Source organism: Hesperophylax consimilis, chromosome 22, assembly GCF_061612785.1.
Source record: "Hesperophylax consimilis isolate HC1 chromosome 22, BYU_Hcon_1.0, whole genome shotgun sequence".
NCBI classification, from domain to species: Eukaryota; Metazoa; Arthropoda; class Insecta; order Trichoptera; family Limnephilidae; genus Hesperophylax; species Hesperophylax consimilis.
In genome coordinates this window covers 17,157,387-17,180,071 of record NC_142857.1, presented here as the reverse complement: position 1 = coordinate 17,180,071, position 22,685 = coordinate 17,157,387, and the positions used below count along the sequence as shown (strand labels likewise).

The 22,685-nt window shown below is 36.4% G+C and overlaps 1 protein-coding gene across 1 annotated transcript; it reads left to right on the top strand.

Annotated features, from left to right (window-relative positions):
• Sse (extra spindle pole bodies like 1, separase) lies at positions 1-21,964 on the top strand. The gene is made up of 13 exons (XM_089644929.1): positions 1-168; positions 1,115-1,249; positions 2,020-2,101; positions 2,743-2,945; positions 6,136-6,309; positions 6,935-7,074; positions 9,346-9,473; positions 10,229-10,562; positions 11,460-11,628; positions 12,991-13,126; positions 15,906-16,073; positions 17,657-17,802; positions 20,529-21,964. Exons 1-13 carry the CDS (start codon positions 57-59, stop codon positions 20,681-20,683), a joined length of 2,082 nt encoding a protein of 693 aa, XP_089501055.1. The 5' UTR covers positions 1-56; the 3' UTR covers positions 20,684-21,964.
• The last annotated feature ends 721 nt before the right edge of the window (positions 21,965-22,685 follow it).

Sequence of the window (22,685 nt, the reverse complement as noted above, 5' to 3'; positions counted from 1 at the left end):
ATTTACAAATTTATAAAAAGTTTCTATTATTTACGTTCACTAAAATAATAAGCGAAATGTCATTAAAGAAGAAAGATTGTCTTGATTATGACTTGGATCGCCTCACGAAGGAGTTGAAGGAAGTTTTGCAAATAAAATACAGCGACCCGAATGGACCAACTTATCAAAGTTTGTTTACCTGTTTATTTTTTTAATTTGTGCAATAATATAATATAATAGTATCTAACCAGATATGAAATTCAGATTGTCTCTAACCCATCTGTTTGATAATAATATTTACAACAAATATAGAATAGACTAATTATTATTTCCAATGAAATATTATAAGTATGTTATCAATAATGGAAAAGTATGTAAGAATGTATCATCAAAAGTTTAGTTGTTCTTCTTTCACTTTCAAATCCGTTGAGCAAACTCGCATTAAAAGTGAAAAAAATATATTTTCAATTCTATGACCGGACTGATCACAGATATAATGCTGTTCCTAATCCCATTTCTAAACATGCATAATTGTCCTGGCCGTCTACATAGTAAACGCTTCGTCTCCTATTATTTCCCTTCCTTCAGTTTTATTGACAGCCCTTCAAACTATTTTTTTGGCTCATCCATCAGACATACATTTCTTTTATGGCTCCAAAGAACCATTCTAGGACCATGCACTTTGTGACTGTGGATAACAAAGAACCGTTCTGGGAACATGCAGCTCTATGACTGTGGATAGCAAAGAACCGTTCCAGGACCATGCACTCTATCACTGTGAATAGCAAAGAACTGTTCTAGAACCATGCACTCTTATGATAGTGGATCACAAACAATCGTTCTAGGAGTATGCACTCTATCACTGTGGATAACAAAGAACCGTTCTAGGACCATTCACTCTATGACTGGATAACAAAGAACCTTTCTAGGACCATGTACTCTATGACTATGGATAGCACGCTTTTAATCACAGACTATGAATTTATTAATCTTGAAAACAAATATTACAATGTTTTTTCTAATAAGATAAACGCTTAGGTTGCCGGCATTGAAATTGGAAAAAAAATAATTTTGCTATGCCGGGAGGGAGGAGTTCCCGTGTTTTGACAGACATTATTTATTTGTTTTATTGTAGGTTTGAGGAAGCTCCATGCCAAGTGCCTGCTGGCAGCGCACCGGGAATACGAAGCGGCTTTCAATCTGGTGGAGGCTCTGGGACCCTCCGTCAGGACTATGGCCACCTACCGGGCCGAGAGGAAACTATGCCAAAGTAAGAACTGTTACTTCTTTTTATTTATTGTTAATAAGGAGATGGTCCACATAATTTCTTTCACATAGCATTTGATCACTAAAATCAATGCATATATTATAGTATATTTGCGGCACGTTCCGGAGTGGTAGATACTTTCAGTATGGTACTGATGAAAGACCATCATTCAAAATCTTCAATGGCTTTAGCCATTTTTGGTGACCAGATCTGAATAGCTCTTTATTTCCCCTCCTTCACCTCCCCATCTCCTTCCCCTCCCCGCTACATTTGGCCTCCCAATATACCCCAATGATTGGGATACGTTGTGATTTTGATATCCCCAATTTTTGGGGACATTGTGTTGCCTGCGGTGGCAGTATCCTGTTGATTAATAGTAATACTACTTTCCTCAGCGAGATTCTATCCTTATTTGGATTCAATACAATGTGCACTCGCTAACTGTTATATCTCTGCCTTTACTTGCAGATTTAGTGTGTTGGGAACTCTTGATTAAGTAAAAGGTTCTTTACAATAATTTCGTGTATTTACGTTACAATAAATATAAGTCTGGATTTTACTATACTGTTCATTACCCGAGGGTTGGTAATTCTCTGTTTCTGCAAGCTTGAAGTCTGACAAGGATACCCCACAGGCAATTGCTACACACTAGCGACATCTGTCGGACTCTGGAGTAAGCTTTATGGCTGGTGCCATCTATCGTTTGAATATCCAACTTTTTACCATACATTACACTAACTAATTATAATAAGCTGTTAAAATCTTTTTTTTAGGTGACCCCAAGAAGAAACTGGAATTATTTTCATCCCAAAGCAAAGGAAGGATACCGTACGATAAAAAAGAAGACGTTCTTATGTAAGAAATAAATCTTGTAGAAGCTTACACTTCATAAATTCGTTGCCAATCCTCGTCATTCTTGAAAGACTGAGGTTTTAATGCTATCGCTAGACTTTTCCATCTCAATACAGTGCTCTTTCTCTAATTTGCCACCCCAAAAACCGGGCAAGTGTCCAACTAGTGAAAAAAATGAAAACAGGTATTTTGTATTGAAATGTCCTAAAAAAACAATAATTAATCCTGGCGGCTGATAAAATAGTCTGCAAGATCTGGACGTCGGTATAGTAACTGAGTGTGTGAGAATAAGATAACCCAACCCGTCTGTGAACAAGGCTTGGCGTTCGAGTATGGGCCCTCGTCGGACTATTGAATTTGAATACCGGCGAATTATGGAGCTTGATTTTGTGCTTTCAACTAGTAAAAATAACGATGGAATATAGTATGTAGTTGTCGAGTATTCGATTGGCAGATTACTGAGAGAATGCTTCACCGAGATATATTTTCTACTAATTAGGTCACTGCCTTGATGATAGACACTGCAAGTCTGTCCGAAATGTTGGCTCAAGAAAGAGCCATTTCCTGGAGGCAGTACTCCAAGAGTTGTAACACCGATGATGTATGTAAAATATTACTGATTTGAAATTAATCTCATTTTCCAGTGATGATTCGGACGGTTTACTAGATTACTTAGAAAGCTCCAACGATAAATTGATCGAGAGAATGAGCAAGGAAAAAGCCGACGAAGAAGTTAAAAATGATCCAGCTCCTTGTGAAGGATACTTGGACAAGAGTTATGTAAAGCACGTCAATGATAACGAGGAATTGCCAAGGATGAGGGAAAAGCTGAATGAACTGCCAGATGGTAAGACAATTCAATTATTTATTTTTATTGCCGCTTGACTGTTGAAACCTCCAACGTAAATAAATTGAAATGTGTGAGAACGAAATTAACTGAAATTTCGTTAGGAGATAAATTGCTAACGATCAAATTCATTTAAAAGTACTGTTATATCTCTGCTTTACTTGCAGATTTAGTGTTGGGAACTCTTGTGAAAAGTAAAAGGTTCTTTTACTAAAATTGCGTTTATTTACTTTACAATAATTAGGTCTGGATTTAGCTACACTATTCATTACCCGAGGGTTGGTAATTCTCTGTTGTTTCTAGAAGCTTGTTGTCTGGCAATAATATCCCACAGGCAATTGCTACACTCTAGCGACATCTGTTGGACTCTGGAGTAAGCTTAATGACTGGTGCCATCTATCGCTTGAAAACCCAACTTATTACCAAACATCACAGTTTCTAAATGAAGAGTAAGTTTTTATGGCCTCCGTGGTCGAGGAATAAGGTCCTCAAATACCAATCCGAAGGTCACGGGTTCAATCCAGGCGTGCGCAACAAAATTTTATTTAACTCAGTAAAATTATTAGAGACAACGAAGAAATGGAGAAAATAGAGGAAATCAAATACTTGGGCATTATAATAGACAATCGACTGAAATTTAACTCGATCTTAGAATTATTAGCTAATAAAATGGCAAAAAGGTAAATTTTTTAAGAATAATGAAATACAAGTAAATTAGTTTACAATAGTATAGTAGCATCGCATTCAAATTACTGTTCCAGTGTCCCTTTCTTGTGCAATCAAACACAGTTAAAGAAATCGCAAATAATTCAAAATAGAGGCATGCAAGCAGTATTGAACTGTAGTAGGTATTCTAAGATAATTACATATTATGCAGAAAAAACTAGGAATGAAGTGTGAGACAGCGAATAATTTACAATACCCTAATTTTTATATTTAAGCTAAAAAATAATAAATTCCAATTTTAATCCAACAATTCCATTATTTCTGGAGCCTCTTTTTTGGATCCCCGTTTTAAGCAAAAGGATTTCCTCGACACAGCTGCAATCACCAGAATTAAAGACCTGCTGACACCCTACGTGACAAAAATTATTGACCAAATCAGTGAGGAAATACCATCCGAACCCCTGTGCGCAAATTTGATGAAGAAGTTACTGCAGATGACGATATTTGGAAACATCTAGATTTCCTAACCTAAGCAATGGTAGAGTTGAGAAAGTGCACTGAAGAGGATTCAGTGTAATGAAGGAGTAATGTAATAAATAATCGTCCGTTATTTGTCATATAAACATAAAGAAAACTCTTCAAAACATTCGAAGTACCTATCTCAATCTAACCTAACCGATATTATATGTAGAATCCTAATAATTCATGATCGAAGTACCTAGTACACGTTAACAAAATAAACAAATGTCAAAATGTAACCAGTAACGATTTGTATCTATTACAAAAGTGTCCATCGGTACCCAGAACCGAAAGTAGTCAAATGTAATCAAAGTAACCAAAGTAAGCAAAGCATTCAATAACGATTTTTATTCTGGTAGTAGGTTCTCACTACCCGATAGCGATGTAACAAAAGTATCAAGTAACAATTATACGAGGGTGGGTCAATAAGTCCTTAGAAAAAAGCATTAAAACAGTTTGTATTTTTTTTTTATTTCTCAACATAATCTCCTTGGAGCTCAATACACTTGGTTAGACGTTTCTCAATTTTTTTTAAACCGTCAGAAAAATAAGTTTTCGGAAGGTCCTCAAAATAAGCATTTGTCCGATCGATGACTTCTTCATTTGAAAAAAAACGTTGTCCACTTAGCCATTTTTTTAAGTTTGGGAAAAGGAAAAAGTCACTGGGGGCTAAATCTGGCGAATACGGTGGGTGGTCGACCAATTCGAACTTCAATTCTTCAATTTTAGCCATTGATCGTAAACATGTGTGAACACGGGCATTGTCCTGATGAAAGAGGATTTTTTTCCTGTTTAAATGAGGCCGTTTTTCTTCAATTTTGTTTTTTAGCTGGTCCAATAAAGATGCATAATAATCCCCTGTTATTGTTTTTCCTTTTTCCAAATAGTCAACTATAGACAAAATACAGTAGCCATAACCTTACCAGCTGATTTTACGGTTTTCGCCTTCTTTGGACATGGTTCGCCTTTCGCAATCCACTGCTTTGACTGTTCTTTCGTCTCGGGAGTATAGTGGTGTATCCATGTTTCATCTACAGTCACAAAGCGACGAAAAAATTCATCCGGATTGCGTTGCACGAGCGACAACAGGGCTTTAGAGGCCACCACACTATTTCGTTTATTGTCGACTGTGAGCAAACGCGGCACCCATCTTGCAGAAATTTTTTTCATGCCCAATTTGTCATGTAAAATAGAAATGACGCTACCTTTTGAGATCCCTGTAACCTCAATTATCTCACTCAACTTTAATCTTCGGTCACTTAACACCATATCGTGGATTTTAATGATCATTTCTGGTGTAGTCACCTCTACAGGTTGTCCTGCGCGTGGTTCATCCTTTGTTGATGTACGACCACGTTTAAATTCATTTAACCTGTTATAAATAGTTGCAAGTGAAGGAGCAGATGTGCCGTGAACTAAATCCAACTCATTTTTTATTTCCTTTGCTGTTAACCCTTTTATATTAAAATGTTTAATAACAGCTCTAAACTCAATTTTCTCCATTTTTGTAAACAAGCAAATTTTTTTTTTTTAAATGTACGAGAAACACACAACAACCCGACCAATCTGCTTGAAACTTCGCAGCATACTGAATCGGTAGTGCCGCTGCATGAAAACAAACCGCTTACAGTACTAGTCGCATCACCTGTCGGCCTTTCCAAGGACTTATTGACCCACCCTCGTATATTAAGGACTACTTTATGTCAAAGTAATGATTGCCAACGGTTAGTAAATGTACCGATTATGGACACTACTACTCCGGACGGTTAGGAGCAATTAGGACTCTAGTGAGGTATTATGTAATAGAAAAAAAAATATCAGGAGAAAAATTACTATGTAATCATGTATTGATTATCTACATGAAGAGTAAGTATGTGTGGGCCAAGAAATAATGTAGCGTACACTCCTCTCTACTACCCTATGGAGAAATAGCATTATGTTTAGTTTTTATATGCTGATAAGTGTTAAACAAATTATGTATTGAAAATTATAAATTATTTTTCAGAGTGGACGATAATTCAGCTCACAGCGGGATACGAGCCCAGCGAGCAGTGGCAAAATCAGAAATACATCCGCTCTGCAGTAAAAGAGTATTACCTCACGGTGCTGAAGAATGAATTCCTTACATCTCAAAAGCAGGATCCCTTTACTATCAAAATTACTCCGGAGAAAGTTAAATGTAAGTCGTTTTCATCTTTTACTGTGTATTTGCATGTAAGTACTTAAATATTGTAGATTTTTTACTTTTTAAGAGAGAGGTCATCTTAAATGGTTGCTGACAGATTCTCTTCCTCACATTCAATTAATTCTGGAGTCGGTGGAGTCCCACAGGGACCGTTTTTGACTCCTCCATTATTTTTGGTATATATTTTTTATTAAATACATCTATTTGAATTTCACTTTTGTTTTCGTGAATGAATGCAAATCTTAAATCTTATCTCAAAGTGGAAATTAACCCACATCCCGACATCAGATCAAGCTAAAACTTTTGGTGGCAATCGTGCACGCACATGCTGACATTTTTCTCTGAAATTCAATGACATTACAGCATTACATTACGCAATAAATGTAACCAAATATGTCTTATCCAATTGGGATTTAAACCAAATTATTATTATTTTTAATTTTTAAAAGACATTTGAATTATAGATGAATAATATTTGATGTTAATAAAAACATTGTTTGTTTGCCATATTGGCAACTGTTTTAATTTCATTGAATTGAAAGAACTTAAGTATTCTTTTAGTTATTTCTATGGAGGATTTTCAGTAATTAATTAATAATAATTGTGACTTATTTTCAAGATGGAGAACGTCCCCTGTTTGAGGAACTGCATTCAACACTGGAGGAGAACTTATTTGTTATCGAAAATAATGTCAGACTTACTGATAATTGTATCAAGAAATATTGGGAGAAGAGAGCTGATTGTGATTTGAGAATGAAGGTAAAATTCTTTCCCCCTTACTAATAAATGTGTTTTAAATTTTACACAACTAATAAACAACCCTTACCCTACATTAATGGTTGGATAAATTTGTCGAATTCCGCTGCACGCTTAATATGCAAAAATATTATAAATAGCTCTTGTTTTCAACTTTATTACTACAATAAATAACTATTTATACTGTGGGAGATGGTAAAAGATGCATTAAAATTCTGTTTTTTCTCAATCAAAGTTAAGTTTGAAGGTTAGGAAATACGAATATATATACGGAAATACCAGAGCTATATTGCGCATCTCGATATATCGACGACACGCAATTTATCATAGATATTCGTTCGTCGAAATATCGACTGTACGCATTCAAACGGTTAAACCCCCCCACTTAAATAGTTGTCTCAATTAGATATTTAAGTTGAAATGAAGTGTTGTTTTTTTAAAGAGCCTTTGTATGCAGCAGAATTTACCAATGGTTTTTTTACCAGTTGTGTAAAACTTAAAACACATTTATTTGTAAGGCCCTTTTAATATTTTATATAACCATAACCATGAGACAGAAATTATAATCGGTCCTTCTTTGGATTAAATTTTTCTTGATAAACTAGCTGTACCCCGCCACGCGTTGCTGTGGCTCAGTCTGTCTGTGCAGATAGAGAAACAATAGCGTGTGTTGCTTTAAAGCCCTACAGATGGCGCTGTTTTTTTCATGTCACAGGTGACATCTATGTAGACAATGTAGGTATATAAAAACACATGCGTATTCGAATGCAACGTTGTGTCAAAATTTCAAACCAATCGCAGAAGAACTGTCGGATATTTAAGATTTTTAACAAACGAACAATTACATTTTTTTAAATAAATGCCGCCTACGGGAATTGAAACTGCACCTTCTGATGTTTTTACTTGGGAGATATTTTCAATTTGTATGGATATTTCAGGCGACTAATTATTGCTTGTAATAATTTGTTATCCTCTGTGCTATGCATAAGAAACCTTGTCTTATAAACATCAGTTTATCATTAAAAAATAATAATAATTATATTTGACAAGCCAAAATATTTCACCAACAAATGTAGATATAATGTGTCTCGACGCCATCTAGTGAGAAATTTAGCACTAACAAAGCCTTTCCTACAAAAATAAAGTTGGTTGTTTATAGGTGAAAAAATATAATAAGCAGTAATTGTTGATTGAAGTACTGCAAAAACTTTTTATTCTTTAGCCGAATGGAAGCACAGGGTTTTCCAATAAGAGGTGTTATTTTGATATTCAAAGAAAAATGCCATTTTTTTAAATATAAATGATCAAATGTTTATTTCATTATAAAGAGGAAGGTATGCCGTTAATAGTGAAAAATAACATCAGTCAAATGACCACCACGACCATGCCTATAGGACCATATCCTTTTCATGAAATTTTCTCACTCACGAATTTCATCTTTGAGGTCTTGAATCGACGCTGGGCTGTTGGCGTAGACCTTCTCTTTCACGTGGCCCCAAAGGAAGAAGTCGCAAGGTGTTAAATCACAAGATCTCATCTATCACCTCTTCGAGAGATAACACGGTCCGGAAACTTTTCCCGTAAAAGATTAATGGTTTTGTTGCTTGTGTGGCACGTAGCGCCGTCTTGTTGAAAGTAAACGTTGTTCAGATCAATACCATCAAATTCCGGCCATAAAAAATCATTAATCATCTCTCGATAGCGCAATCCATTCACCGTAACTGTTGCTCCAGCCTCATTTTCGAAAAAGTAAGGTTCAATGACTCCGCCGGACCATAAACTGCACCAAACAGGCACACGTTGAGGATAGAGAGGCTTTTCAACAATAACTCTTGGGTTTTCCGAGCCCCAGATGCGACAATTTTGCTTGTTGCCGAAGCCACCGACGTGGAAATGGGCCTCATCACTCAAGATGATTTGCATTTGATTCACTCAAGTGAATTTTAATAATTTCAATGCGTTGTTGAAGCGTGTATCTTTCCATTTTTATTAATGGCGTAGTTTCTACTTGTCAAATGTCAAAAAATGACAGCTTCAAATGTAACATCTACCGAAATAGCAGGCTATTAAAAATAACACCTCTTATTGGAAAACCCTTTAGTACATATTGAATTAAGCCGACGTAGCTCAGTGGTCCAGAGCACCTGACCAGACATCAGAAGGTACGGGTTCAATTCCCATCGGCGGCATTTATTTTTACTTGGGAGATATTTTCAATTTGGTTGAATATTTCAGGGGACTAATTATTGCTTATAAACTGATAAATTATTTCAGGGAATTATTAGCACAATGGACAAGAAGTGGCTTGGCGCATGGAGATCTTTATTTGCAGGGAATATTTTATCCAAAGATTTGAATGAGAAAGTAAAACAACATGTGGATCAAGCTTGCATCAAAATCAGGTAAGCAGCTGCAATTAATTTTATTATTATTAACCTGTGGATAGCCGGAACAGAACATTCACGGTATACAGTCGATTGCCGGACGAAAATATAGCGAAAATTACCTTGACGATTTTTGATCAAAAATATACAGAAAAAACTGAATTTTTTTCTTCCGGTTGTTTTCTGTTTACCAGATAACATATCTTATTATTAAAATATATTTCATCTTTATATCGTAACACATTTCCTCAGAATAGCTAACTTTATCTAAAAAAAGAAGCTCCCATTTAAAGACTGACGATTGTAATTATTTTTACACAAATATAAAGTGATTTTATTATTTCTACATAAACCTGAATACATATTCTACATGAAAACCATTAATCAAAAGGTGTATTAAAAGAAATAATGATCTTTATAATACTTTGAAAATTCAAATATTTCCATTTTTGCTACGCCGTTTTAAGTATAGAATTTTGTCAATCATAAACAATTTATTTCCTGAGCTTTCGTGGAGGCTACATTCATGAAATAAAAAGTAGAATCGACAGTGTTATTAGCGCAAACGATTTTCATTTTCTCCTCTACAGTTTTCAAAGCATAAAGGTCAAAATTGCATCTCAAAAAATACCCGCGTCGATGATGTTAGAACAGGTCTCTGGAGCACCATCGGCACTCCACTCTTTAAAGCAGAATGCATTTTTTCGTGTGCCGCCATTTTGAACAATATTTCATTGAAATCTAACAAGCTTTTGTTTTCTGTTTATATTTAGAATTACATTGTCGCCAATGCAGAAAGTTCTTCTATACAGTCTTGCCAGTGCATCGCATTACACTAGTCCCAGCGAAGTGTCTTTGTTGATACGCAAAATATACATGGAGTATTCTGAGTCTGCTGATATTTTGAAGCCTTGCAAAATGTGTAGAGAAACTAAAAAAATAACAAACCTCTGCATAAAATGCGAACAAGTTTCAATTGCATCAGCAGAAGAATTCAAATTGTTCCGGAGAACTTTTATCGATGTCATAGAAAAAGTAAAGTATGACGATACTATGAAGGATTTGAGACATGCGAAAAGGGGGCCAATTGTTCTCTTTATAGATGAGGTAAATTTTTTTGGCACTTACTCCTTTTATTGGAAAAACAATCAATAATTCAATAACTGACATAATGACCCCTTGAAATAACAAGGTTTCACCTATCATGCGATAATGGACTCTAGAGAAAGACATTTTAGAGTTTTTTTAAATTGTCAAATGGAATCTTGCAAGAAGTGATGAGTTAAGTCAAGTACTTTAAATGAGTTATTTCACATTTACCCCCTTAAATGCGGTGTAAATATTACACGGCGCGTAACTTCAGAACAGTGAAGAACTTGACTTATTACCATGGTGTTTTTAAAAAGGTCCTAAACCAGGCTCAAGGCCGTCTTTACCACACCAATGTTGAATGTGCGTGTAAGAATCTAATTAGTCAGACCGTTAGAATTTGATCGCCGATGCAAAATTTATGTCAGTTGATTCTATTTTCGTCATAACTTGCCTGTTGCGAAATTATGTTTTTCTAAATTGTACCGCCTTAAAACTGTAAAATAGTAGGTATATAATCTTCCTTAGTTTCCCCAGAATAGCTGTTATATTCAGAGAAATGATTTTTTAATCGTAACCTTAAGGATACTCTGGCGAACAAGAGGTTAATAGAGTTTCACTGTAGTTACAATCTGCACCACATTTCAGAGGGAAGATGGTCTCAGTATCGCCATGGTGAGAGTCCACCATTTAGAATCGAAACGTTGTTCAAAATAGTTTTACCTATGTTAAGTGACCAGATCTGATTACTAACCTCATCCCCTTCTCACTCCATTCCCTGCTATTCCAGCCTTACAGCATTCTCCAAATGGGGATGGCCTAGTTCCACTTATTCCGGGCAGTTGAAAATCTTAACAGTATAACATTGTTTAAATAAATTGATATATATTTATGTATTGCTTATTATTTATGTAGAAATTAGACACATTCCCCTGGGAAGTTTTGCCAGTGCTTTACAACCACCCTGTAACGCGAATGGAGTGCCTGAGCTTCACGTACGCCCTGTACAAGGCGCACGAGAAGGACATTGTGAACGGGCAGTATCTGCTTAGGCCGACCAAGGGGAGGTACCTGATCAATCCAGGTATCGTAGTGATTCAATATGTTGCGATTTTTACACACACTAACGAGGGGCTATTGTCAGACAATATTATCTATAAAAAAGGTGCTAAGAATTCTAGAGCTTAGAGTCAAACAACGTCATCTACAAAAAAAACATACTAGCAATTCGAGGACTTAAATAATAATAATAATTTGATGACTAAAAATGCAAGAATCAGTCATTTTAAATACATGTAGGATAACGAAAGATTTTTTAAATATTTATGCTGAGGGATCAGTAGGATTTATAGGCCCTGTTAGGAGTTCTACTGAGCCGAACCCTCTGATATGAAAATATCTGGAGTCGGTGAATTATTTTCCCATTTGATCTCTGGTGAGTTGACGTGTTGTTCTTGTATTGTTTTGTATTTATTTTGCTTATATAATGCACTTGCATAATGTTGATTGACTAGATGATCATTTGCGGAAAAGTGTGTGGAAGGGTTTAGTTTTTCCTATGGGGAAGATTTAACCCGAACATAAAATCGGAAAAAATAAGTCAAACAACGACATCAAAAAGACATACCGATTATTATTCCTATGTTTTATTGTTTCTATGTTTTAGTTGATAATGTTTTTGAACATTAAGCCCTTGAATTGGGATATACACGTTGAAAGATTGGTTATGAAAAAAAGATTAACTGAGCTTTTTTCACAAAATATTATGTGTGCTATAGAAATTTTCACAAATTTATTTTATGTCCCAAAATAGATTTAACTAGTGGAATGCCAAGCTCCCGCCAAATACAAACCTCCCTCGTGTGCCGGCGGTAAAATGATAATTTGCTCGCCGAGTACTAACTAACACTAATTTAGTAATTAATAACCGTTGCTTTGCAAAGTGATTTTTTTGTAAACTGTACTTTCTTACCAGATAAATACAAGGGTGTAAAATTTAAACCATGTTTATTAGTATGGGGGTTAATATATATATATATATATATATATATGTAAATCTAGTATATTATTTTATTTTCATCAAATTGAACATCTACCTAGAATTATTTTTAACTAGCCATTTCGAATAAGGGTGCCCGTTGACTGCCAATTCTCAGCCCGTGAGTGTTTGGTCAGATTTTACATTGGGATCTTTGATCAGCTATTAAGCAAAACGGTCGTGAACATTTGACCAAGGCTGACTTGAGCCAAGAATCGATAGTTAATGGGAACCGTTCAAATGTGAAAAATTCAATTTGTAATCCTAATTGCTTGTTCTTGCACCGTTTAAAGTCATTGAATAAAATAACATTGAATTCTGATACTTGATGAATGAAAAATAATCTGTCGTGATCATTTATACTTTTTATTATTAACTAAACATACTGTGATAATTTTACCTTTCAAGGCGGAGACTTGAACAGAATGGAGAAGAGGATGAGCGCCTTCATCGAGTACTGGTGCCCTGAGTGGGAGGGGGACAGAAACACCCAGCCGCCTCCCGACTTATTCCACAAATACCTGCAGGACTCTGATATCTTCCTGTGAGAACATAATTTTTTTTTTCTTTCGGTTTCAATAATGCTTGCATCCCCACAATGATGTCAATGGCAGATAAGGTGTCCTGGATAACATACTCTGGATGCCGGTAGAGCGACGTCCAGTTGTCTGCCCAAACTAAGTAGGGGAAAACTGTTGCAGAGGTTGCGCAAGGATATCCTGGGCCTGCACAGGCTGAGCACAGGATAGAGAAGAAATGTGAAGAGAATGATGAAGTGTCGACTCACCTATGGCGCAAATTTCTGTGATGATGGAAAGATACCTGGGAAGCAACGTTAATCGGAAACACCCTATGACAAACCTGGTTAATTTCATTAAAGAGACTAAGCTATGGTCAAGGGAATTAAACTTTGTGAAACTTTGGAGATCGCAGTAAAAAAATAATCCCGGTTAAAATGTTCCCAACTTAACCTTTTAATAACATTATTTATTGTTATGGTGTTATCTATTTGAGTTCTTTCCACTGTGTGACTATTAACTAGGAACATTTTGGCAGGGAACATTTTGACAGGGGACATTTTGACAGAGAACATTTTATTTATTGTGATTTAAATTCTTTAATACATTCAATAATACTATTATTCAATTTATAAAAATCATTTTATTTATAAACAAGTTCGGCTTTGTAATTATTATCACGCATGACAGCTGTTCCACCTTCTGAAAGCATTATCAAACTGTCTGGGAACATTTTGGGTAAACTTCAGTTTATGGGCGAAATTCCTAAAAAATAAAACTAGCTATTTTTATACTAACTTTGGGCCGGGGAATCCGAATCTGGAAGAATTAGGTTGCGGCAAGCAATATTAACTGAATTACACGACTTTAAAATTTCGACGCACAAACAATTTAACTGGCCATTTTGAACGCTTTCTGACAATAAAACTAGTTATCTTTATACATCTTTATACTAACTTTGGGCCGGGGAATCCGAATCCGAAAGAATTAGGTGGGGGTCGGTACTATTAACTGAGTTATAGGGTTTTGAAATTTTGTACGCGATACATAGAAACCATGTTTTATTTATCAACAATCAACTATGACTTAAGAAAATCAAATTAATAACTATTTTAATTTCAGTAGTGCCAACCAAAAAAAGAAAAGTGTTGAAAAGTGTCCAAACCAAAAACTAATTGAAAACTGGGATGTTTTTCTTGCCTTGACGCGAGCAGGCGGTATAAAAGGGACACTTTCTTTTGAATCACAAACCATGTTACACAAACCCAGCGTAGCCGCTAAACTAATTGAAAACTGGGATGTTTTTCTTGCCTTGACGCTAGCAGGCGGTATAAAGGGGGCATTTTCTTTTGTATTACAAACTTAGCGTAGCCGCTCAACATCGCAGAAATAGTTAACTTAAAAAAAATTTGAACGTATTTGACGGAATTATTTAACATTAAAAAAGACGCCCGCGCGATTGTCTCTAACTACTTCTAGCCGTTCGTTTCGTCCTATAGTAACAGAAATACCAACAAAACAAAATGACATTTGACAATAAACAAATAAAGTTTGAAAATGGACGGTCTCGTTTCACAAAACGAAAGCTAATTTTAATTTTACGTAATTGAAATTTTTATTGCAATATTTTCCACCGCCCCGAATGCAAAAAGTTGTGTCGTACAGTAATTAAGGTGAATCTAAAGGTTTTATCTAAAAAATATTCATAATAAGCGAGGCCAGCGGGATCGAAATTTTACCATAATAATTAAGTAATACTGTCTAAGTTTGCAATTTATTATTAATAAAACGGAGACGGTTTACGTAGTTCTCGTGAGCACTCCGGCCATGGGCCCATTTTGCTATTTCCCATTTCACCTCAATCCTTCATCCTTCAATAGACAGTAACCCGGTCTCTTTGATAAAGTTCACCAGGGTTGTCATTTCGTATTCGGCTATATTATGTCACCTGGTTCCACAATGTGTCTTCCTAGGTAGCTGAGTCTTGTTACATTTCCTGCATCTATTGGTGTTTTCCACTCTTAACAACTGCGTGTGTCTGCTGAGGTGGCATTGTCCCATAGTAGTCCTACCAGTGCACTTGTTTGACTTGTGCATTGAGTAGTTGCCTGGTTCATGTAGGGTCTGATCCGTTTATAAGCTTGCAATTTAGTTCGGCTTGAATCTTTGCTTGCAAAAGTAAAGATGGATGCCTCTCAAGAAACAATGTTAGCCCCAAAATACTTTGTTATGATTGACAATCCATTGTTGACAGACTGATTGCCATCTTTAATACACAGATGCAATGTAGGCACACTGAGTCTGTTCTACAGGCATTTTAAAGGATCCTTCTTGAAGGAGCTAATAGTATTGATTCCCTGTGCACCGGTGCATGTACGTACGACAGACACGAGCGAAACACCCGTTCACAATTGATGTTGGCTTCATGAGAACGGATCATTTTTATGCATATCGGCTCGTATGTGGAACAAGCTACCAGTATCTCTTTTCCTCTTTCTTATAAGCCTTTTCAAGACCCGCCTTAATAAATCCCCTACTTTGGACCCACCCCACAACTCTGCCTAATCGGGTGGCGATGTAGTTCCCCTATCTTTACACTGAGACAGGGGTGCTATTGTGAGGTGTCATATAAAAATAAAAAGTCATTTTCGAGCTTACGCCCGGCCACCAGAAAGTTTCTGAATTCAATTCTCAGTCACATACAAATCTATTTTCTTTTCGGTATATTTTTCTAAATCACATTGTTTGTATTTTATTAATATAGTTTCAATAATGAACATAATAAATGTTTTGTGTTATTTTCAGTTACTGTGGTCACAATGACGGCTCGCAGTACATCGGAGGAGGGGCGGAACGCTTGGAGAGGGCCCGTGCTGTGACCACCTTGAGCGGCTGCGGCAGTGTAAGGCTGCGCCCCCCGGGAACCCGGCTGCTGCCCCTACCCGTGCACTCCAACTACCACACAGCCACCTGGTGAGATCCGCAAACTTTTTATTAATCACAAAAATAGCTAGAAAGTCTAAAATTATAATGATATCCTCAGTGGGATCTTCAATGCTGAAAATTACATTTACATATTAAAATTTAATAGTATGAACAATATGAAGTATTTATAAATACAGGGTGCGGCAGAGAGGACGGACGGTTTTAAAAAAATCATAAAATAGTTAATTTTTACTCAAAAACAAATTTATTGATGGAATCAGGTTCGCGAGGAAATAGCATTTGAGACAGTCAAGTGTGGAAAATCACATATCAGGCATGTGGTGGCCGAAATCGTTGATGCAGTGCTGAAGGCGTTCTTGGAAGTTCGCGTAGACTCTCTCCAACATCGCTCTATATCATAGGGGTGAAAGCGGAGATCCATATGCAAAATTCGCCTTACCGAACGATCACTGAGGCGAAGTGCAGCAGCATGTTTCCGGGCAGATCGAGTCGGACTGCGAAGAAAGGCTTGTCGAACGCATTCAACATTTTCAGGAGTTTGAACTGTTCGCGGAGCTCCTCTTGGTCTTCTGTTGATCAGTTCACCACGCCTGCGAAGTGATTCAACCCAACGAAGGATGGTGTTTCGAGAGGGAACAGCTCTATTCCGATGAATATTGAAGTGGCGACGAAACTCACACTGACTCATTATTTCGGACGAAACAATCATAGGCGAAAACGCGGTGCTCCACCGTCCACGGCTCCATGACGACAACTGGTAAAACAATGCTAGGAACTAACGAGTCAAGCGGCACCCCCCCACCTCTCTCGTAGACGGAGGGGGAGAGTACTACCCATCTCAAAAACGTCCGTCCTTTCTGCCGCACCCTGTATATTTGTAGTGTTTTTTAGTGGAGTTGAGTGGTTTTAGTTTCATTCTGTATTTGGTGTCAGTATATTTTCTATTTCTGATCTCCCCATGTTTTGTATCTAGCTTTTTATTTGAGATTTAAATGTTATAATGGTGGGATTTTATTGTAGAGTTTAGTATCATAGTATAAGAAACTTTTTTTTGTCCAAATGTTGTACATATTTATGGTTGCTTGTTGGATATGTTTTTGACCGTACTTTTTACCATGCCTATATCGTGTTGAACTCAATGCACTTTACTGCTAGCCGGGTGTCCTCACTGGACTATCGACGACCTCAAATGCAAGTCTTGCTAATCCTCGTACACAAACCAATATTGCTGCCGTAATTTTGGGGGAGAATTTAAACCATTGGCTAATTTCTTTTCAAAATTATATTTATCCATGTAGAATCTTCCCTCATGGCCACAAACAAAATCAATATCAATCATTGTGTTCTAAAAAATCCTGCGACTTTCCATATTCCTTTCCAAAGAACCAACTTAACCTTCTCTCAACCTCTTGTGTAAATGTGTTGATTATATCGAGAGTTCAATGTCAAAAAATGTTATCTACAAACAACATTCCATTTATATTTGTGTTCACTAGTTTCTGCTTGTACTACGAGCATTTTCTCGAGATTGGATTATATTCATCTCGATAGAAGTCTGAAATAATGTCTTTGTATTATGTATATCATTTTTATTTTTTTTTTTTTTTCAGTCCCTCGGTAATTGGCATGCTGTGGGAGGTGACTGATCTGGAGGTGGACAAGGTGACCTCCATGCTTCTGGGCCTCTTCCTCCCCACCCAGGGCCGCCCCCACTGGGGGGATGTCAACAAGGCGCACTGGACACAGGGAAAGATAGGTGAGACACAACAGTGGAAACAAGGCCGTCATCATTCCTTGAATGACCAAAATGGTTGAAATTGCTCCAACATCTTAGTCACATCATGAGGAACAAGCACAAGATTATCCAAGTGATCCAGTAGAAGATTGATGGACGATGTAGTAAAGAAAGTTGTCACTTCATTGGGTTTGAGTAACTAGTGCGATTCCGCTCATTGTTCTAGGCTGCAGTCTAAAGGGTGAATGTTGTCCTGATGATAGCTAACTTCCGATAGGAGAAGACACCAGAAGATAAAGTGACCTGTAAAAAATAGGCCGTGGCAAATCAGTTCCAATTTTTAAAATATTATTATATTATTAGCTAGACTGAGATGAATTAAAAATGCCAAGAAATCCACCGTGGATTTGCTAGTAATTCACCGCACTTGCCCCAATTTTATGGTATTTTGAACCCTAAAAAATGCTCCTAGCATACTAAAATAAATTTTATTTGTTTGGCGATGAAATAATATATCTTACTTTTAGCTTGTCATTTCGTCACTTGCAAACATTGATTTTTTATTTGTGAAAAAGGTCATCGCAAATTCCATGTGAAATGTCACCTGGCACAGGGTGTGGCATTTTAGCTACTTGATAGAGTGAAGAAACGTTACTGAGACAATGTGCGTGGTTGCGTGGTTTCACTGAACCAGGTCCAGTGGACATTCTTTAGCTGGCCATTCATATAACTATTTTATTCGTACATACATATTCTTTGAATGGCTATCCTTTTCATAAGTGGTACTACATTTTATACAACATATTACTATTTTTTACATTTTTAAAATGACATTTGACCATTGACATAAATACAAAGATGCATTATGTTCAAATTAATCGAACAAAAAATATAGCACGTTCCAGTTTCTAGATTCATAGCGAATAACGAAACGCTTTATAAAAGAATAACCAATAACGATGTGTGAATAGATGAAATAGCTACATATAACAGCCTGCTTAGCATATAACTGAAAGCATTAGAAAGGGATAACCATTCAAAGATGTGTTTACAGGTTAAACAGCTATATTATTATGAACGCGTTTCTGTGTGTGTATCTCGACACAAGCTGCGAGCGTATGCTTGTGGTGAACATGATGTCACAGGCGAGCAAGGAGCATTTTTGTATGGATGTCCGCTGGACAATTGGTCATGTCATACTCGGACTGCTCGCCACGGACTTGTTCGCCCGTCCACTTTAAGCCGAACGAGAAGAGTAGTAGAATATGACGTACTGTCACTAGGCTATCCTTCATGCACTTTCTCTGTTTCTGCATTTGCTGTCTCACTTTATTTTATTCGATTTATTGAAGTAATAAGTCATTTTTAAGTACATATGAATGGAAATAAACCCCATTAGATTTGGTTTTTGCTTGAGAATGATTTGTGCACCTATCAATAGCGCAGGAAGTCATTTTTTTCACAAAAAAGAGCCTAGTGTGTGGTGTTTGTGGCAGCCGGTGACAGCTTGTTTGACCAACGAACTTATGTGCAATACTAAATGCAGTACATCTCAAGTATGTCGACTGGACCTAGTGACCTTTTCTCAGTGACCTATCTTCTCTTTTTATTCATCTAACCTTAGAACTAGTTGTTTCACAGAAATTGAACAAATTATCAAATTTCAAAGTCAATATTCAAGTTCTATTCAAGTACTGTGAAACAACTGTCCAATAATGTAATAATAACAGAACTTTCACAAAACTTAAATTTTTTATTTATTTATTAACAAACTAGAGTTACGCAGGATGCACAGACAACCGAAATTAGTATTTTTGATGATATGTACATGGTTGTGCCAAATTTAAACTTTTGTTCAAGGTAGGTATATTTTAGCCTGTATTAGAATGAACTTTTGCCACATAATTTAACCCCTCAAGGCCTCTGTTTAACACCAATAACACCAATTAATTAATATTTCTAACTATGACGGTAAGGAAGACAACAATTTCTATGAGACCATACAAGCTGTTCCTAAAAGCGAACAAATTGATGACTATGGTAATAGCTGTTTGTTCTCAAAACCTAACAGAGTAAAAATATTAATTAATGTTTGTGGAAGAAGTTCAGACTAAGGGGGTATTTCACTATCTCTGATTATGTTCTGACTAAGCACTAATCTGCGGATTAGTCATTTTTTCGTTTTCACTATATCTGAATAACGCTAACGCTCGGGTTAAAGTTCGAACTTCACGTTAGGCGCTATTCCTCGAATCAAAGATGGCGTCAAAACATTCCGAGTTTGACAGCTGAGAAGTGAGTCGAATTTTGTTGAATGAATTTGAATGCTTGTATGATCCATCCTGAATTATTTGATTGTGTTCAAAATAAGAAACAATGTATTAATTCGACACGAATCTATCTAAAATGACCTGATAATCAACATAACATAACCAAAAAAAATGCACACTTCGCGGTGTGCGGACTGTGACGCATGACAGCCGTGGCAGTAGATGGAGTAACTGCAAACATTTTGCGATGTTGCCAGACTATTTCGAGTGTTATCTATCCGGAAGCTCGAAACAATGGTGAAACGGTCGCCGTTGAATAACGAAGTTATTCTGATCTTTAAAGCCAGCCAACGGATAGCTAGTCAGATATTTAGCCCGACATAGTGAAATACCCCCTAATTATGGAGGAGGTCAAATCTCATTTTGAGATGTAGCGCCATGGTGATGAATAATAATTGATATTCCTATCTTCAACAGATGTGACAAACACGGAATCGGAGAAGTTCAAGTGGGAGCCAGACCTCCTCAGAGCCTTGGCTACAGCTCGGAGGTCCAGTTCCTATGTGATGATTGCAGCCAGCATCGTGGCCAGGGGAATACCAGTGCAGATACATCCTGAATACCAACAATAATAAAGGCATACTGCTGATAAATCTGCTGTAACCTGTCTCATACACAAAGCACACAAAAAACTAATAACAGAAAAAGAGCTGACAATAGAGTTCTCAGTGGCAGGACCATTCATACTGTTTGGCTTGTATTTAACTGAGCATCACATTAATAGTGACTTAATGTCCAATTATTTGCTTTTTTCCAAACAAATATTTAATACCTGGGCACCCAAAGTTGTTCGGTAATTAATAGTTTAGATTTACACAAAAAAATTGTTATAAATTTAGGGTGATTTAGGGCGGGGAAGTGAGAGAGATTTGGGAGATTGTTGGGAAATTCTTATATTTAAATCTAAAATCTATACAGAAAACACGGAAAGCGATTACCAAGCACCATTTCGATTTTGAACCGTGATGTTTCACCGAGGCGATACTGGGAGTTGTAATGAGAGGGAATGCTCGGATTTTTGTTATACTACATCAATGTATATAACATGGGAATATCTGGGAGACTATGTTACCCTTGGTTCGGCATACACAAGTATTATGTAAGATACTTGCATCTGAGGAAGTGATCAGTCTTCCAGCTTCGTCGGGCTACTTATCTTCGGCTACCATAAAAACAGAGCATGTGGGCACGGGGGATTGACTGGTTTTCTTAATGATATTTGTTACCATGTTACAAACAAAAGAGGGTATTAACTGGCCGGCCTCATGCGGGCGCAGTTGTAACAGTTTACTCCTGGCGCCGAATTGCCAAGGCGCTGATAATATCTGCCTAGTGTGAATGCCCTACTTTGGGATATCTCTTTGAAAACAATAGCAACAGAGTGGATGCCATTATTCGGCTCCAGCAACAGAGAAATGCCATACTACGGCTTCACAGGAACCAGAGGGTAACACTTGCCAGCTGGGTTTTTTGGTGCAACTTTTCGATTGTCGAATAAGACAACTTGGGCGGTGTCAAGCCATGTGCCAAACATTTTCAACGGCATCAATAATACAATAATACACAAACAGTCCACCGACAAAAGGCCTTCGTGCGGCTCGCAGCGGACGAAGCTGTTTACTATGTTTACCAAACGGCGATCGCTTGCTTTGCCGCAACTGCGTTCCATTTTAGGTGGTTCCGGTTCTGTTGTGGAAACGATTGCAGAGATTATAATTGCATAAGGACAAATCCCAACTATAACCGAGTATCTACCACTCTGGAATGTACCGCAAATATATTTGTATATATTATAGTGCTTTAATTATTTATAAAATGTCACACAAATAAATAAAATAAAAGTTATTCGCACAAGCCATGTTACGTGTGACTTCTGCTGAATAAATTATTTTTATATTATAATAAAGGGTGATCCAAAAATTTAAATGCATCCATTAGTTTTGTTATAACAATAATTTATTTACAATAACAATGTTACACTTGTGTAAAGAAAAGCTGTAAAAACATTTTTTGATTTTTATCCTTTTATTTTTACGAAAAGAAAACATTCCCATCAACGAAAAAAGATTTCCATATTCGATACAATAATACCAACCTTATATGCTAGATATATTTTTATCGTTAAATCGACTATGATAAGTTGATAATTATTATTATACTTAATATTAGTTTTGTTATGCGGAAAACCAGTTCTTGCTCCGATTAAATTTTAAAATGTCTGAAAACTATAATGGTCCCTACAATGATTCGGCAACACTAATAAAATTTGAAATTAGAATTTTATATGAAATAATCTACATTCTTAAAAAATTATAATTTGTCTCTAATATTTTTTTTTAGGCAGAGTAGGTACTTAATTGTAAAATAATAATGACTTCATAAATTGAATAACGAAATGTTAACTGTCAATTAATTTTAATTATATTTGCAACTAATTGAGATTTTCCCACAAAGCTGTAAGCAAAGATGTGTTGTGTGCATTTTGCTGCAGATTATTGTGAAATTATTATGTGGGAAATTAATAGACCATGTCATATTCCTACTGGTAGCATGCCCATTGTAATTAATTATGGA

Coding starts and splice junctions, on each gene's coding strand:
- Sse (XM_089644929.1), top strand. CDS start 57: ATGTCATTAAAGAAGAAAGATTGTCTTGATTATGACTTGGATCGCCTC. Junction 6,310..6,934: donor TACTCCGGAGAAAGTTAAAT/GTAAGTCGTTTT, acceptor CTTATTTTCAAG/ATGGAGAACGTCCCCTGTTT. Junction 13,127..15,905: donor CAGGACTCTGATATCTTCCT/GTGAGAACATAA, acceptor TGTTATTTTCAG/TTACTGTGGTCACAATGACG.